The sequence below is a fragment of the Athalia rosae genome, chromosome 7, assembly GCF_917208135.1.
Source record: "Athalia rosae chromosome 7, iyAthRosa1.1, whole genome shotgun sequence".
Lineage (NCBI taxonomy): Eukaryota > Metazoa > Arthropoda > Insecta > Hymenoptera > Athaliidae > Athalia > Athalia rosae.
In genome coordinates this window covers 12254271-12272819 of record NC_064032.1, presented here as the reverse complement: position 1 = coordinate 12272819, position 18549 = coordinate 12254271, and the positions used below count along the sequence as shown (strand labels likewise).

The 18549-nt window shown below is 37.2% G+C and overlaps 2 protein-coding genes and 1 long non-coding RNA gene across 3 annotated transcripts; 2 read left to right on the top strand and 1 right to left on the bottom strand.

Moving 5' to 3' along the window:
• The first annotated feature begins 64 nt into the window (after positions 1-64).
• Positions 65-1829, top strand: LOC105688003. The gene is made up of 5 exons (XM_012403993.3): positions 65-500; positions 641-779; positions 847-1004; positions 1108-1220; positions 1778-1829. Exons 1-5 carry the CDS (start codon positions 355-357, stop codon positions 1819-1821), a joined length of 600 nt encoding a protein of 199 aa, XP_012259416.2. The 5' UTR covers positions 65-354; the 3' UTR covers positions 1822-1829.
• Positions 1830-2615: 786 nt separating this feature from the next.
• LOC105687978 (sodium-dependent neutral amino acid transporter B(0)AT3) lies at positions 2616-12473 on the top strand. Its single transcript, XM_025746758.2, has 14 exons — positions 2616-2851; positions 5133-5561; positions 5654-5849; positions 5964-6079; positions 6165-6272; positions 6386-6469; positions 6565-6726; positions 6977-7087; positions 7182-7383; positions 7469-7668; positions 7751-7952; positions 8030-8189; positions 8263-8526; positions 8662-12473. The coding sequence occupies exons 2-14, from the start codon at positions 5376-5378 to the stop codon at positions 8858-8860; spliced, it is 2190 nt and encodes a 729-aa protein (XP_025602543.2). The 5' UTR covers positions 2616-2851; positions 5133-5375; the 3' UTR covers positions 8861-12473.
• On the bottom strand, positions 7252-8087 carry LOC125501764. The gene is made up of 2 exons (XR_007279389.1): positions 7951-8087; positions 7252-7356 (listed from the first exon to the last, which is right to left on the bottom strand). It is a non-coding gene; the product is annotated as an uncharacterized LOC125501764 (long non-coding RNA).
• Positions 12474-18549: the final 6076 nt, after the last annotated feature.

The window sequence follows — 18549 nt, the reverse complement described above, 5'->3', positions numbered from 1 at the left end:
TTGTCGACCGAGTTGTGAATTTGTAAAATGATTTTTATTTGTTAAACAAAGATGGAGCTACTGTTTGATAATGCGCAGTATGCGTACGAAGCGCAGTATGCGTACGTTAATAAAAATTACGATTCGAACACGCGTCGAAAGTGATTTTTAAATGTTTTTAAACACATGTCGCGCCATTTGGTTGTTGCAAAAATTTGAATTTTGAATGTTCGTTATTGCTTTGTTTCTCATGATCTTGTAGCTAATCACAGTGGAGCGTCGTTCGATTTTTCGAGTGTGATGTATCGATTGTAACGTACATAACCTAAAACAAAAAGCGATCGATGAAAAGGAGGGGCAGAAAATTCAAACATCATGGAAAAAGAATTTGAAAAATTTATCCTGGGATATTATTTGCATCTATTTAAAATAGATGAAAAGTGGAAAGATTTGTCAAAAACTGCGGAAAGACCTTTAAACAGTCTGAAAAATCAGTCGGAACAACTTCGTCTCGTTTCAAAGTGAGTCCTGTCTTTACGACATTGTTGTGTTCTGTTAATGTGGTTTTACGCGCCAACGAAAGATGGCCGAATTTGAAATTGACAGTTATTCGAATGAAAGCAACCGTTGGTAAAATAACTAAAGTAATAATGTTTTACAGCAAACTTTTAAAAGATACCACGGATATCGGTTATCCCGAAGGGTTACGAGAAAAGCTTATATTCAAAATCAATGTTGGAATTGAAGATGAACTATCGATAATTTTAGAAATTATAAATCAAATGAACAACGCTAATCAGGTATAAAATATATTTTATGTACAAATTTTAAGGACAATTGTACATTTTTCATTCAACCATTATCAAGGAATTGAAAAGCAAGTTGAAAAAATTGGAAAACGCAAGAAGTAAAATCGACCCTAATAGCGTGGAAATGAAAGACATAGTTTTTGGAACACCTCTCAGACCTCGTATGGATTTACTTATGGAATGGGCTCTAGATAGCAACGATTACTACGACAAATCGTATCCTTTCTTCGCAATGGTAAAAAAGAGAATTCGAAAATCGAAGCTTTTCTTCGAAAATATTCCGATTTTATCTTAACTTGCCGAATCAAAAAAACAACAGATATTCCCGAATCCGAAAATGCATGAAGGCCCTCGATTGTCAGGACGAAGAGTCGATTGACAACCTGATAAAATCCTTCGAGCCTGATAAAAAAGGACGAGCAAATATGGACAGTGAGGAAGTTTTTGTTTCATTTACCTTTTTTTTCACCCGGTTTCATTGTCTTATATCGAACTACTGGATATTCAAAAAATACCAGGGAAAAACCTCTACAGAATCCTAAGTCCTAAGCCTTCTCTGACTTCCTACCCCAAAATTCTGCGGGTGATTTGGACTTTGGCTTATTTTTTTTATCCCCGACTTCCTTATGGCATCGCTATCAAGCCCGCGCCGTAGTTGAGATGATGATACGCGATATAAGGCTTTGAGGAAATCAGAAGAGGAGGCTGAGTAAAGCTTAATAAAAAAAGAAAATTCTCAGGAGAAAAATGAGGGGAGATTCGAAATCGCAAAAATCGATACAGTCTAACTAATAACAAATATGTTCCGTGTAGTAAGAAAACGAATCATTTCCATTGTTCGCTAACTTGATTGAACCTAATTCGTTTTACCCGTCCGCGCACAAAAAGCACGGTTATATCGATCTCATCTTGAAGATAAAACAAATCAGAATAATAAAAAGAAAAAGTAAAATGTGAAAGACTCTTAAATCTTCTTAAATATTTTTCAGGGATATTAGGATTCACCCAATTCATCGCAGTCAAGAATCTCTGAATGACGACCAAAAATTTTTGGACAAAAAAAAAAAAAGTAATAAAAACTTTCAAACTCAATCACAGCGCAGTTCTTTCGTTTTTATACCCTATCCTCCCCTTCCCTTGCCGTTGGTACGGAGATAAAAATTTATAGTTAAAATGAAAATATTTCCCTACACGCAGTAGTTACACCAGGTGTAATGCAATAACTCGTGATTTATCGAGCGAACAGCTGCACGAACCGAGAAGGAATCTGACCAGAGTCGCTGGAGCTGGGAGTAGAGGGGGATCGGGGGGGGGTCAGACGATCTTCGAAAAAAAAAGTACGAGGACTTCATAGTACAAGGGTATGGAGAAAAAAGAGTCAAAGAAAAAGGCAAACTGAATGAAGTTTCCCTCCGTTCTATATTCTCATTGACTATTCCATCCCACATCAATGTTATAAATAGGCATGCATACCTGTGCACGTATGTGAAATATATCGAATCTGCGTCGAGATATTTCTCAGCATCCGATCGCATCTGGTGAACGACAACGGATACCAAATTCACCCCCGTCTGACGAGCTTGGTGATCGAAACTTGGGGAATTGTGAACAGTTGAAAAAACTAGTTGTCTCAGGGATTTTCCCCGATATTTTAACAGCGATTTCTCAGCGTTTTTGGTTCATCGAGGCGTTGAGAATTTGAAGTTAATAATTGACCAGATCGTCGAGAGGTATGTTGAAAAAAAGGGTGATTAAAAAAGGGGTGAGCAGGGGGTGAGAAATTCTGGATCGCGTGTGATCGTGGCTGATAGATCATACCCCTATTTATATTATATGTGACGAGGTGAACGCTCGTTGACCAATTTTTGAATCCCTTATAGATATGTCGTTTGCTTTGGGGCGCCGGCGCCTACTATTGATTCCAGCGTCGTCGTCCTTCCATCGTTTCATCTTCGCGTTTCCAAATGTTGTAGCCAGCTGGATGGCGCCAGAGTAGCAAACCGCCATCCGAAACCTCAGGAACCAACCTCGTCCTCGTGCATCGAAGTTCATCCCTTATAAAGGTCAGTGTTAATTAATGGAGAAATTTTTCTCTTCGTGGAAAAAAAAAAAAATTATTACTATTCAATTTTCATCACCATCCAAAATCGTCCTTTCGAAATTCGATGAGACTAATTGAAAAACAAAACATCGATTCGGATTTGGGGATACGATTACCCCTTTATCTCGAACAGCCATAGAAGTATCCCGCAAAAACGACCCCTTTTCAAATTTGATTATTAAAAAATTAATACAATTTTACAAACATTTGAAAAAATCACTACCCATTCGCTTAGTTTTTTAATCTCCCTTTCGTCTTCACATACTTTTCAACCCTTTCAATGAATGGAACAATTTTTTATTCCCGCTTCAGTGTCGCGTAACAATTATATTCACCTAAATTTACTTCGAACATACGTGATCATCGAATCGAATGATGAAAATTTATTTGAAAATAATCGAATCGTTCATAAATTTTTCCCGAAAATCCACAAGTGATCAATCTCAACGAGAATCATGAATTTCTTACGCTGACCCAACGGATTAATCGTTTGGAACAAATACATGCCTATACGTACTCAGAATGAAAAATATCTGCAAACAAATTATCAAACGAATAAAAATGATCGATATAAACAATTCCGAATATTCCCCCCCCCCCCCCCCCCAACAAAAAAAATATATATATGTGTACATTCTTTTCAAGGAGAATTTTAAAGCAAACACACATCTGGAAAAAGTTTCAGTCGAAGAATTTTTCAATCATGTGTAAGGTGATTATTTGAACGTTTTTTTTTTTTTTTCTCTCGTCGTTTTCCTCCTCCAATATCCTTATTGTGTTTTTTGCAATCACCTGCTGCTGACGCGCTATACTTTCCCTACATTTAGGAAAAGCTTTCAGCATCCTTGCCAAGAAGTGTTTTCTCTTTTCTCTTCTCTTTTCTTTTATCTCTTCTTCTTTTTCATCTCTGCACATTGTGTGCATAGTACCTATCTGTATAATTTTTCGTAGCTACATGCGATATTATAGTATACAACAACTCCCTGCACACGTATAAGATCGATAAGGGAAAGTTCTACGAGTAAATAAGCGATGAAAAAAGGTCATGGTGAAAAGAAACCGGAGAACAGAAAAAATTAAACAAGATGCAAAGATGAAAAAAAACAAAAAAACAAAAGGACAAAAAAAGATGCCACATAGTTTCCAACGACGTGAATGCAAAGGTGCAAAAACTGCGCAAGTCAGGGGATGATAAGGGGGAAGAGAAAGAGGAGGGAAAGAGGAAATAAAAGGTGAAGAGGATAAGGGGGGAATCAGGGTCATTTGGGCCAAGGTACATGTAACGGTAAAGGTGTTTTTGGATATATGCTATGTGGGGGTTTGTACATAAAATTTTATGTAGAGGTGCGCTGAAAACGGAGAACGCCGCGTTATGTGAAATTGGTAAAGTTGAGCGGTAATTCGAATACTTTATACATATTAAAGGTATACACAATTTACGGAGTCGAACTTTCGGAGAAAATTTATCAAGATTTGGTGGAAAATTTTCACCACAATCCGCTACGCGAAGTCCACCAGTCATTTATATAATATTGCTTACGAGATCTCCGATCAATTAGGTATGGTACGGAAACACACGGATCCCGGGAAAAAATAAATTCAACGTCATTTCCGATCATCTTATCCTTCGGATCCTGGGTAGCATTATAACGTTGCGTTGCCATCGACTAAAACCTCGAGTCAAACCTACGTCAGAATAGATTATACACGTAGCTATGAATCTTGCGCTACGTCACGCGATATACGTATACGCCTACGTAAATCTATGCATGTACATGGATGTTCGCATATACCAAAGTTTTGCACACCCACTACATAGATATATATATATATATATATATGCGGCCCTGCAGATTCTAAACACAATTACCGCGAGTTGTTTCCGCGCGCGGAAAGTTCGGTGTCGCGTTGTAGAGAATTTTTCATTTTATTCTTTTACGCTGGAATTTTTGCGGTCATTCGACGTTTAACAACATCATTGTATATTACGTATAGTAGGGTATCACATTCTCTTTAACCTTAAACCCTTAGGTACGGTTTTTTTATGTGCAGTATCCAATTCTCTTTTATCCCAGCGGATCTGTGGCTTAGGTTGGATTTTTCGCCTCCACAGGTTTTTTCTTTTTCTTTCTTCGTTTTTCTTCTTTTCCCTTTTACGCGCGTATTCGATGGAGAATTTTATTCTCATTCCGAAAGAAGAGAGAATCGAAAATTCGTATTTTTATTTATTACTTTCCTTCCAGGATGAAGTCCGCGTCGGAAAGTAGCTCGTGTGTCGCCTGATATCGTCGCGTGTGAACCTGGCAACTCAACTGCTGCAGGTGTAAAAAAAAAAAAAAACAACAAAACAAATACTGACGATAGTAAAGAAGAGGAGAGAGAAAAAGAATTCAGAATAAAAAAGAAAAAGGTCGAATCGGAAAGGGGTGAAGTTTAATTAGCGATAACTTTCCGAAGGATTGAAAAATTTTTCTACAAAGGAAATAATGGCGAACACGGCACATCTTGTACGCCGTCAAAGTTCACGTGATTTAAAACCACAGAAGAGTATCGACAGATTGGAAATGAAGGAAATGAGGGGAAGACTTGTTGTTGAAAATCACAAGAGCAATTCAACCGTTAACTACGGAGCTACTAATGCGGGATTCGATGATTCAAGTCCGAATATAAAGGTAAGAGGAAGAAGAAGAAGGAGAAGAAAGAATAAACTGTAAAAAGAAAAAAACACAATGGTATCCGAAATCGTTTTCTTTTGAATAAACAGAGCAAATCGGGAAACGGGGGCGGAGGTAGTAAGTTGGGAAGCAATGAGGGGAAAGGAATTTTTCGACCGGAAGCTGGCGAAGACGAGCGAGAAAATTGGGATAGCAAGTTAACTTTTCTTTTAGCGACCGTTGGTTACGCTGTTGGACTCGGAAATGTATGGCGGTTTCCTTATCTCGCACAAAAAAACGGCGGAGGTAGGCTTGCGATGTTGCAAGAGACAAAGAAAAAAAATAAATAAATAATTAAACAAGTAATTAAATAAATTACGATCACAGTCGATAATTTGCCCGATTCGACTTCGCTTTCAGGTGCCTTCCTTATTCCGTATTTCGTTATGCTGGCCATCGAAGGTATACCGATATTTTATTTAGAACTCGCGATCGGTCAGCGTCTCAGAAAAGGAGCGATCGGGGTCTGGAATCAGGTGAATAAATTTCCTTCGAGTCGATCCGAAAAATTATAGATCATTTTTCAAAATAACTCGCCATCTACTTCTTCTTCTTTTTCAGGTCTCTCCGTACCTCGCTGGAATCGGAGTAAGCAGTGCCGTAGTTTCTTTCAACGTCGCTCTTTACTACAACACGATTATCGCCTGGTGCCTGTTTTACTTAGCGCAAGTAAGTTGATTTTCGCGTCAGGTGACTCGAAGCAAAAAAAATTGTCCATCGAAAACTGGATAGATTTTTCGAAATAATTTTTCTTCATTTTTTTTTTTTTTCCCACCTCGCAGAGTTTCCAATCGGAACTTCCATGGTCCGAGTGTCCGAACAAGTACTTCCAAAATGGATCTTACGCTCCAGAACCTGAGTGTTTGGTAATCGAAACTGAAAGATATTCAATTTTCTGTTCTTCGGCAATAATCATACCTGTTTTCTGACGATACTGAATAAAGCGTTATTTCCAATTCAGCTGAGCGGTCCAACGCAGTATTTCTGGTATCGTACGACCTTGGTAATATCCGAAGATATAAACACCCCCGAAGTATTCAACTGGAAGATTGCAGTCGCTCTTGTAATCGCCTGGATACTTGTTTACATGTGTATGATAAAAGGAATAGCATCATCCGGAAAGGTCAGTAGCCAATATCGGAGAACCAAAATGTTGTTCTTCGGTACGGAAAACAATCGCGATATGCTGAAAGCGATATTGAAGTAGCTGGCTATTTATCCGTCAGTTTTAGCAGGGAAAAGCTTTTCTTTTTAGCAGCTTCACGCTTTCGGACGCGTCCGAAATTTCTTGAAATTATCGCAAGGACCGAACACTCCCCCCCTTTTTTTTTTGTCGTACAGGGGACTGACCGAATGGAAATTTTGATTTTCAGGTGGTTTACGTGACGGCTACATTTCCGTACATCGTGTTGATAATATTTTTCTTTCGCGGTGTAACATTGCCGGGGATGTCCGATGGGCTGCGTCATCTTTTCACACCTAAGGTGAGAGAGCTGGTAGAAAAAAATATTGAGCGGATTCGATATCTGTGGCATTATTATTTTTTTTCTTTTTCCACGTTTTCTAATTTCATCGCAGTGGTGGACGTTGACGGATCCCGTTGTCTGGCTGGAAGCTGGTACCCAGATATTTTTTTCCCTCGGATTAGCGTTCGGTGGACTGATAGCTTTTTCATCGTACAACCCCGTTAACAATAACTGTTACCGCGATGCGATAATGGTCAGTTTGACGAACTGTTTCACCTCTATGTTCGCTGGAATCGTAGTATTTTCAATTATAGGTAAGTCGTATTTCGATAGAAAGATGAAAAAGAGATGCAATGATGGGCTAACCGACGAAGATTTTTTATGATTTTCTTTTTCAAGGTTTCAAGGCCACGATGATATACGAAAAGTGTTTGGTCGAGAGAAACGCAACCCTGGTCAGTATATTCGGGCATCAAGTCGACGTAGACAACGTCCCGTTACCAGGGGCATCGATAAATGTACCCGGTGCCAATGGATCTCTGGATAGTATGATAATGCCGGAATTACCGATCTGTGATTTAGAAAAGGAATTAGATAACGTGAGTAATGTAAACCAAAGAAAAAAAAAAAAAAAAATTGGAATGAGCGAATGAAAATTGAAACTTTTTGAATTTTTTCTAGTCTGCCTCAGGCACCGGACTGGCTTTCATTATTTTCACCGAAGCGATAAACCAATTTCCCGGAGCCCAATTTTGGTCGGTATTATTTTTCCTTATGCTTTTCACTCTCGGCATCGATTCGCAATTCGGTACACTGGAAGGCGTTGTAACGAGCATAGTGGACATGAAATTATTTCCAAATTTGAGGAAAGAAATTCTAACCGGTCAGTGTGAATTTTTCCACCGTCGGTCGATCTTCGCTTCAATTTTCCTCGACGTTTTCTCTTCGTTCAATTTTCAGGAGTCATCAGTCTGATCTGTTGCGTGATCTCGATGTCCTTCGCTCACGGAGCAGGCAGTTACGTTTTCGTCCTATTCGACAATTTCAGCGGAAACTTTCCACTTTTAATTATTGCATTTTTCGAATGCATCGGCGTATCGTACGTTTATGGTTTGAAAAGGTGAGAAAATCAACTATCGATCTTTCAAGTTATTCTTCTTATTCGCTGACTCCATCCTGTTACTGTTTCCTAGATTCGCAGACGACATAGAACTGATGACCGGAAATCGTCCGGGTCTTTATTGGCTTATCTGTTGGAAGTATCTGAGCCCATTAGCTATGCTAAGTATTCTGGTAGCATCGTTCGTAGAAATTGCGGTGGACGGAAGTGGTTATCCAGCGTGGGTTGCGAGCAAAGGGGTTACCGAAAGACACGAATGGCCGGTCTGGGCTCTCGTTTTAATAGCGGTTCTAATTTTGGCGTCGGTTCTCTGGATTCCAGCGGTCGCTTTGTGCAGGTAATTTTTGAACCGATAATTGATCACGTTAGGAGTGAACGATAACGAAAAATAAAACCCCAAAATCACCACACCTACAATTCCACTCGCTTTGGTATAAATTGTAATCGAACGATGAATTGTTCAATTTTTCAGATATTTCGGAATATTGATAATAGATGATAACGAGAAGGCATGGTTCCCGGCTGCAGATTTGAAAGAATTTCATGGAATAATGCCTCACGAAGTAACTGCTTCGGAAACACTTTTGTTCTGCATTCGCGGCGACGGAACCGAGGGTCTTTGTTTTCCAACGGGCGGTCCGGACGACGACGACGACGAAGATCTGACCTAGGTCACGGGGTAGGGAATATTTTTAACCTAATACTCGTGCCTATCTCGTCACTATAAGATTTCTATTCTGCGGAGAGTTAAAATAATATGAAAAAAAAAAAAAAAAGAAAAAGAAAATCAAAAATTCGGGCGACACGAGACGGACGATACAAACTGCACGAATTCGTTAATTTTCTCGAAGGGAGAGGATTGTCAATTTTTCTTTCATCGGTTTACTCGAAATAACTTGTTAGCTCGGACAAAAATACCAATTGAACTCTGTCGCCCGAATCGAAGAATTCTACGAGGGAAAAAACTTGCTGCTAAATAACTGTTAGAGAATCGCGTCATGCTAGAAGTCCGTAGTTGAGAAATAGTAACTAGAAAGATCTGTCTGGGGTCCTTCTAAATAACGTAATATTATCTAATCGTTAAGGCCTTAAAAAAAAAAAAACAAGTCAACTGAAAATCACACCAACTTTAAATTTTGACTGCGATGAATTTTCGCTCTGAAAATTTTTTTTGCAAATTGCGATCAATGAGGGGTCGAAAGAGAAAAAAAGCGGACGGAAAAATACACCGTCGATTTCACGCCTCCGAAATCTAATTTTGTTGAATTTCCAAACTTGAATTTGCTGAAAATTTTCTAAAAACGAGTCTAAAAAACAAAAAATTAAACACCGTACTGTTTTGGATGAATTTCTTTTTCAGAGTGACGATTTACTTTGTTCGGTTGTTCGAACGTTGCGAACAGAGTAGGTAGTTTTTGCCTTTTATTTCCAGTGATGGGTAAAATTCATTACGATTCTGAAGGAGTTTGAGAAAAAAATTAATTGAAAATTATCAATTGGCTTCAAACTCGCGAATAAAGAAAAATAAAAGAAAAAAGCAAACTTAAATTGAGCAAAAAAATTTTTGGGACTGTTCGAAAAAAGACAAAATGAGAGACAAGAGGATAAAAAAATTGAATGAAATTATAAAACAAGTTCGCGTTCCTAAAAATCGCACGTCTAATCGTATGAATTTAATAATTGAATTTGCCTGCGGTCTATAAAAAAAAAATTATTATATAAATATAATATACGCTATGAGTTAATTGTAATACTATAATTGCCTATACATTTTGCAAACTGTTGCGTCTATCTAGTGCGTTAGTGTATAAAGGTATTCAGAAGATTTACCGTCTGATTAGAGGAGAAACGAAAGGAGAGAAAAAAAATATCACTCGTTATCCGGTCTACTAATATAACCCGATTATACGTTTAATATTAATAAAAATAATACGAGACAATTGAGATAAAATGAAATGAGGATAAAAGGATAAATTATACCGCTTGTTAGATATTACACAACATAAGCCGTTAAGAAATATAGAGTAGAAGCCGTCCATTGGCTTTTGAGGGTTGTTCTCGCATTTAATTTCATTCCATTTCAATTAGTTTGATCGAATTTCGAAAGAACAGTTAGAAAAAAAGAAAAAGAGAAAAAGAAAATGATTATTATTGATCACGTTGAAAGTATAATAATAAGGTATCTGATATTATTATTATACCAATATAAATTTACTGAAAATAGCGAACGCGATTTTTTGAAACAAAATTAATTGAAAAAAAAAAATATTGAAATAATAATAAATAATGAAATAATATAATTAACGCGCGTCATGAAAGGAATTCGTACGCGTGACTGTTTTAGAATATTATTATCTATACCTACTAAATATAAATCTTGAGGGAAAGAGTGATATTTGATATACATTTAACGATGTGCGACAATAATAATAAATGATAATACTAATCATAATAATAATTATCATTATTCTAACGATGATAATAATTTACGTTTGACATTAAATCACCGAAAAAATATCGAAAAATCAAAATCAATCCTGAACAAAGGGTGCGGTGGGAAAAGGGGGGGCAAAACCAATAAATATCAACTGAAATATCGACAATAATTTTACCATATCACGGTATGTACCTAGATATATATATATATATTATTACATTCTATACGTGTAATAATATTTATAAGTAATTCAGTAGAGAAAAGAAACGAAGAAAAATCTATCATATATTATTTGAATAATTATTATTGATGATTGCACACATTACGCACACTGCACTTTTCATTGTCATCACAGTGGCCTACAAACTCAATGAAATTTTCTTTTTCTGATATCAGTCAGTCTATTCACATGTTTTGGTTGTGAAGCGAGAAAGGAAGAGAGATGAAAAAGAAGTATCATAATTTGTTTTTAAAAAATCTGATGATGTTAATTCATCTATGATACCGTATAGTCGTATAGAATAATTTAGATAATTTTCGCGAAGACTAATGACAATGAGAAAAAAAGGAAGAAAATAAGATTTAAAAAAAGACAATAATAAAAACGAGCCTAAAATCGTTTGATTACGAAAACTGTTTGAGATAATAATAATATTAATAATAATGATACGTATATAATTATAATGATAAAATGTCTTTGATCGATGTATGATACTACGCTATAATAACTTAATGAAAACCAGAAGGAATAAAATTAAACGTACGAAAAAAATATAAAACAAAAAAACCAAAAGAAAAAGAAGAAGAAGACGAAGAAGAAATTGAGACAATAATAGCGTCTGACATGTTAAAAGTTCAATAGGTTATTAAAAAATGATAAATATATTAGGCTTTTCGTTATCTAGTTGATGACGATGATGATTATATATATATATATATAAATGATATATAAGATTTAGGATCATATTAATATCTTTGGAAAAGAAAATATAAGAAAACAAGAGGATAAAATAAAATGACGTGAATATTCTACGTCAAACTCATTAAGTAAAATCATTGATATCGCGAATAACAATATCTCTATCGTCATATCATGTGTCTAATAAAAAATATCAAAACGCGCACATCGCAAATTATACATATGCATATATTGTACACATATCTGCGGAAAAATTATTATATATCACGAGGAAAGGGACGTAAGAATGTAAGAAGCGAAGAAGAATAAATGAATGAAGACGTGTTTAGCAATATTTCGACGATAAAAAGTATCAAAAAATATATCAAAAACGAATGCAAATATAAAAAAAAAAACGAAAAAAACAAAAAAAGAAAAACTGCAGCTGATATCATTAATTATACGTATAGTTTTAACGAAAATCAGGATATAAATGTAATATGCAAATTGTGACTGCTGGTCCAGCTGCGATTGACTGTTATTTGAATATACAATAAATTCAGCATTAACTTATACATAAAAGACACACATAAATTCATTGATTCAAAACCATCGTATCGATATGATGATGAAAAAAATCAAACCTATACATATACCTATATTATACGAAATGCATAAAAATATCATTGCAGTAATAAGCATGTAAGAATAGCGGAGAAGAAAAAGAAAGATGAATAAAAAATCGATCGAGTCAATATTTTCAGGGGCTTATATGAATATATACATATTACATATACAAATGCAGATACATTTACGACTAATACGATGACAATAACTGTTTTCTATACCGGCGATGATTGATTAACGGATTTTTGATTCTCATCGTTCGTGATCGATCGTCGTTTTCTGACTAACAAAATTAAAAAAGAAAAACGATATGGAGAAAAAGTGAAAATTGGGCTTCGATATTATTTCACGTTTGTAATAATATCTTCATCATTATAATTATATACATAAATGTATGCGTCCCTCCATTACTAACGTAATATGTGCATTAGTTATACGTGATCAGAATGAGCGAAATTTTCTGCACTAAATTTTGGAAAGCAGGTGAAGGAAAAAGATGAAAATGAAACAAAATTTGATCATCATCATTGCGTTGCCGACACACGTTATCCAATCACACGGTTGCACGTATAGGTAGATACGTACTTGACTGTAACACGACAAACAAAAAAACACAAACTCCAAAACACAGAGACGCAAATGTTGAAAAATTGGAAAAATAAACGATCGAGGGTGAAATATTATTATTATCATATTATTATTAATTAATTAATTGATCGATTGGTTGATTATATGAATAAATTGCCTATTGTATAAGTAATACAAAAAGAAAAGACGAAAAAAAAGACAAAAACAAAAAAAAAAAACTAAATATATATATATATATGAAATTGTAAATATATAAATTGTTGTCAGTTGAATGTTGAAATAAATAACGTACGTGAATTCCTGGTGAAAAATAATATACCAAAAAATCACCACTCCCAGAAGTATCAATTATTATTATAGTATGATGAAGAGCAAATATTTTTTTTCCCATCGGTTCCGAAGAGCAAAAAAACCGTATGCTGCTCTTTTCAAATTTTCACCGATCAGAATGGATTCGAAAATAAATTTCCCGGTATATTAATTAGCTGTTCGAACTTTATCGAATAAATACCTATACTATTCTGTACTTTATACATGTATACGTATACGCGAATACGTATGTGTGGTTTAATTATTCGGTGGTGAAATCTGAGCTAATCAAGTGATTACGAATACAGGCTGAAAAATAAATGCGTGCGAGTACACGTACATCGGTATACAGTATCTGGTCAAGTAATGGATATCGGGAGAAAAATTGGAAACAAAATCGAATGGGATGTAACAAGAGTAATTAATTTATTAGATTCTTATAGAATTGTTGAGTCAAAAAAGCAAAAGAAGAGAGAAGAAAGAAGGAGGAAAGGAAGACTCCTGCCGCGGTATATGTATATATAGAGATAATATATCATAATTTACTTGCTCTAGCTCTAATTTTAACCATCGTTATTTTTAAGTACCGGCCATTAATTATTTTAATGATTCCTGTGTAAAGATAAAAAAAAAAAAAAAAAAACTGGAAAAAAACTGGAAAAAAATCATTTAATTAATGCAAAGGATCTGATTTGAATATTTGAATAATTTCAAAATTCACGAATCACAGTTTATACAGATATTGAACATCTTTTTGCCACCGTTTTCATCGCCACGATCGCGATAGTCGTCATCGTCATGACCAACGTTAACAAGAAGTGGTGGAAAATCGGTATGAATTTCCGCACGTGCGACAGCAAACAATGATTAAAATACATAGTAAATACATAGATGCACGTAGTGGGGGGGGGGGGGGGCAGGGGGGGCACTCGTATTTTCTATTAGAAACGAATGAGCCAGGGATACTCACAAAGCCGCACGTACGTTTCGGATAAATTCAATGCACGCAATCGCCTCCACAGCGCATCAGGTTAATCAGAGAGCTGTCCCTGTGATACTGAAATGTTCCAGAGACTCCAACGGTCCATAGAAATCGGGGCGCGGCTATTTAACTGTTATCCATTCATCCCTTTCACGTGTACCTATAGGCACTCCATAATACTCGATATATTCGCAGGAACACTGACTGAGGGCCCTCGTTAATTCACTCTCCGTTCTTCTCTTTTTCATACTCTACTTCACTCCCATTTATTCTTCCTTCATCAGCTTCTCGCGCGAATATCCCATCATTAATTTACGATTTCCGATGGCAATTGTCCTACGCTTCGTTTCATTCCTTCGTTCCTTTCCATCACTTGTCCGATGTTTCCGTTCATTCGATTATTTGTTAAATTTTTTTCTTTCGTTATTTCTGTTTTCATCCGGTGGTCAGTCCCTTGAAATTTCAGGGCCCCCGAAACGTCCGAATTTGAGCCACTCTTCGAATGAAAAAAAGGGTGACTCCAATGAAATTTCGTAGTGAGAAAATGACGACGATGATCTCGCTTGCGTATCACTAGTTACCGGACGTATGTGCAAATGTTATGTATTTTACATATGTTATTGTAGTATATAAGGTCGGTAGGTATGATATGGTAATACCGGACGTGATGCGAAACCCACCAGCTGAGCTTTATGGGTAGGGTCGGCTGTAAAGGAGAACAACCCTTTTAGGACTTCAGTTAATAAGAAAGGGGAAAAAAAGGAGAGGAGAAAACCCCGAAGCAATTTGCTAAGAATTTTTTTTTTTTTTCTCCTACAATTTTTCCATTTTTTCAACTTTTTTGCCTCGCGACGTCAGAGTTATTACATCGCCGTGGTGGGATGGAAGACTTCGTCGAGGAAAAATAGATTTTTTTTTTCTTCTCGCCTCGCGTATTACCTTCCCAAAAATTTGGAAGTCTCCGCTCGAAACCGAAACGAGAGAAATTTGAAAGAGAGAGAAAAAAAAAAATTATAAAATAAAATAAAATAAAATTGAAACTTGCGTCGCAAACGCGACGGACGTAAAAATAAAATGTTCGTGCCCTCCTGTCCATCCGAACGCGGTTTGATCTCGACGTCCGACGTAACGTATGTACGTGCAGATATCGGATGTTCCGACGGTTTCCGCTCTTCGTCCACGTCCGTAGAATATACGAAGAGCTGAAAATTCTCCCCGTTTTCCCTCTTCGACTCCAAGTATTTTCCCTGGCGCGTTGATCACACGGAACGACGTTATTTCGGGTCGATAAACCATTGGTATATAGTTTCCCGTTCCCACCCGCTGACATCTGACGATCTGGACATGGCAGTTGACAGTTTTTGCTTGATTAATTGTAACGCATGACGTAACTCCGCAGGTCCTCGTATCACGCGTATACGGGTTACGCCTGTACATGCATGTTACGTGGCGATCACCTCTCCGCGCCATGTGCCCGGAATTATTTCGTCCCGCATCTGCAATTAATACAATCGATAGTACCGTCGACGGTGTATTATACACGGAACGGAAATTGCGTTCGATCTATAAATACGTTTAACAATAGCGCATAACCGGTTCGCCCCGCAGCTCGTAATACCGACAAGAAGCTTCCGGACATCTCTGTATATCGTCGTTGTAAACAAGAACGTTGGGCAAATGTTATGATAAAATCAATTGAAATACGATTGATTTCCTCGATCCGAAATGTTCGTGATTTTTCTCGTTACCTTCGTTTTTAGGGGAGGGGGTGGGAATTTTTTCGTTCACTTTTATTCTACCTTATCGAGCAATATCGTACCTGCCTAATAAGTGTCAACAACACATGGGAACTAGCGAAACTACCCTGGCGTTTGACGTGCGAGAGCCCACCAATTAGGGTGGGTTATGGTACTGCGTTACACGTATAACAATCGTAGGGTAACCTACGCGCACGTACATATATTTACGATAAGTACAGAGGCTGCGGACTCTGCGTTTTATTTTTCCGAGGGCATTTAATACCTCGGACAATTCACGGGTACGTGTAAGTAACCCTGTTACCTGACAGCCTTGGTCCGAAATGAGCGATCAAAGATTTTTCTCTTCTTCCGATATCGAGCGTTTATTTATTTCCTTCTTTCTTTCTTCCGACCGGACCGCGGTTCCCGGCGAGTCTCAGGTATTAAAAACTACAACGTTCCACCTAACGACAATCGGATTGTAGGGATGAAATTTTGCGAGAATAATTTCTTTTCGTTTTTTTTTTCTTTTTTTCGTTTTTTTCTCCTCCCTCTTCTCATCTTCCGTCTTATTTTTAAAGGGATGAAAGTCTCGGTATAGCAGCGTGGCGCGTCGCGTAGCGAGAGGTAGAGTAGCGCGAGCAGAGTCTAGTAAAAAGTAATTTGAATTCGTTTCCACGGTACCTTTTACTCTTACTCGTCGGAGACATTAGAGCCGAGCATTTCATGTGTACGTATACATAGGTAACATCGTGTACGGCGTATATGTAAGGTTTGCCACTATGATATTTTCGTCACGTTTTAGCTTGTTCGTATACAGTTGTACGTGAATTAGGCAAAATCTTGGCCGACTAATTTTCCCATTTAACCATTCCGAAATCAGGTTGAGGTATGTATATATATAATACCTACGTTATATACAATTACAGATAATGTAGGTACATAACGTACATAGGCCCGGGCCGTACATAGAGAACGCGAAGATGGTACATACATATATATGTACAGAATTATCTAGGGCTTTACCATTCGCTTAACGATTCGCTAAAATTCTGTACACTCCGAGCGTATAGTGATGTATTATTTTCTTTCGATTCTCCTCGCTCTGCCACCGCGTAATTCCTCGTGGCTATTCCATTTTATTTAATTTCCCCCCCCCCCACCCCCTCGCCACGGTAATTCGGCGGGCTGATTTTACTCGTTCGAACGTTTGATTGTTTGCCCATCTATTTTCCTATTTGTTTGCCATTCTCATTAATAATTTGGCTTGATTACACCCTGAAAAAGAGGAAGAAACGAAAAATTGAGAGATAAAAAGAAAAATGTTCGTCGATGTCGAGCGGGTGTATTAGTTTCTTTGATTATTCGGTCAATCGGCCGTTGAAAGCGCACGTGATTCACCCGATTGGAATTACATATTTTTCCGGCAGGATCTTTGAATGACTTTTCAATAAACTCGTCAACGGTTTGATTTATCCGACGTATCCGAAACGCGCCAATATTCATATCGATGCGAATGTGAACATTTTTCGAATCGACCCGAAACGTGCTCTCCTTGTTATTCCTCATCTGAAACGTGCTCTTTTTCATCCGGAATTTTTCTAACGCGTTAATTTTTCTACTCGTGATCCGAAACTCGCTCTCTTTTTTTTCTTGCCAGGAATTCGAAACGTACGACGTTCTTCGTGTCGAAGGCTTCCAAGGAATGACGGAGCGCTGAAAAGGAAAACGAAAGCGGGGTTAATTTTTTTTTCAACGAAAAAAGGGCGACCCTTCAGCGGTCGAAGGATGAAAAAGTCCTAGAATATATGTGACGTAGGACATATGACGCGGCATATATATATATATCTATATATATCTATATAGTTGAATTATGCATTTTGCGGAAATTGTTTTGGAAGCTGTTCAGGTGTTGTGTTATTATAACGTCAGCGCGAGGGGGTTAAAGCTAAGTCATCCCCTCGGGCTGGGATTTGAGGCCATCTTGGTAATGGTCCATCACCGAGAGTGAAGCTGCGCGATCATCAAAGCGAATTATCTGGTGGATCGTGTGTCGACTTTTGAATACACCGACAACCCTGCTTCCACCGCAAACGCATCACCTATACGTACTATATACACACTCCGCCCTGTCCATTATTTCTATCGATTTATCCACCACATCCTTCCTTCCTTCCGTTGTTTCCTTTTCCCTGTTTTTTTTTCTCTTCTTCTTCTTCTTCTTCTTTCACCTTTTCTTCGCACCTCACGTGTTCTTCTTTCCCTCGTGCAAAAATGTTTTGACATTTTATTATTATCGTCGCTATTATTGTATCGTCGGGAGGCTTGGTTCGGGTATGACTGAACTTGAGTCGGATTAGGTTGGTAATTGTGTTTTGTATTTGCTTTTGTTGTTGTTGTTGTTGTTGTTGTTTGTTTTTTTTTTTTTCCTCTCTTTCTCTCAATGAAATATGGCACGTACGGTGTGTGCAGCACTTTGCTTTTCATGAATTTTTAAAAAAAGCTCCTGCAGCGTACGGTAAATCACCTAGACAAGTTCAACCCCCCGTTCGCCCTGGTTGCTTCTTCCGCATTAGAAGGAGGAAGATTGTGAAATTGCAACATTTGCACCATGCAGTCTGGCATAAGAGGAATCTATATACGTACGTATATGCATATATATACATATACACACGTGTACATACCTAATCCAATTTACCCTTATACACCGGGGAATCTAGATTTCTTTGAATAATTAAAGCTTCCAGAGAAACTTACTGTGCACATACAACCGTTACATT

Bases quoted from the DNA above. Each gene is read 5' to 3' on its own strand.
- LOC105687978 (XM_025746758.2), top strand. From the start codon at position 5,376: ATGGCGAACACGGCACATCTTGTACGCCGTCAAAGTTCACGTGATTTA. The intron at 6,470-6,564 runs GTAATCGAAACT...TTTCCAATTCAG, and splicing joins CTCCAGAACCTGAGTGTTTG to CTGAGCGGTCCAACGCAGTA. The intron at 8,527-8,661 runs GTAATTTTTGAA...TCAATTTTTCAG, and splicing joins CCAGCGGTCGCTTTGTGCAG to ATATTTCGGAATATTGATAA.
- LOC105688003 (XM_012403993.3), top strand. From the start codon at position 355: ATGGAAAAAGAATTTGAAAAATTTATCCTGGGATATTATTTGCATCTA. The intron at 501-640 runs GTGAGTCCTGTC...AATGTTTTACAG, and splicing joins CAACTTCGTCTCGTTTCAAA to CAAACTTTTAAAAGATACCA. The intron at 780-846 runs GTATAAAATATA...ACCATTATCAAG, and splicing joins AAATGAACAACGCTAATCAG to GAATTGAAAAGCAAGTTGAA.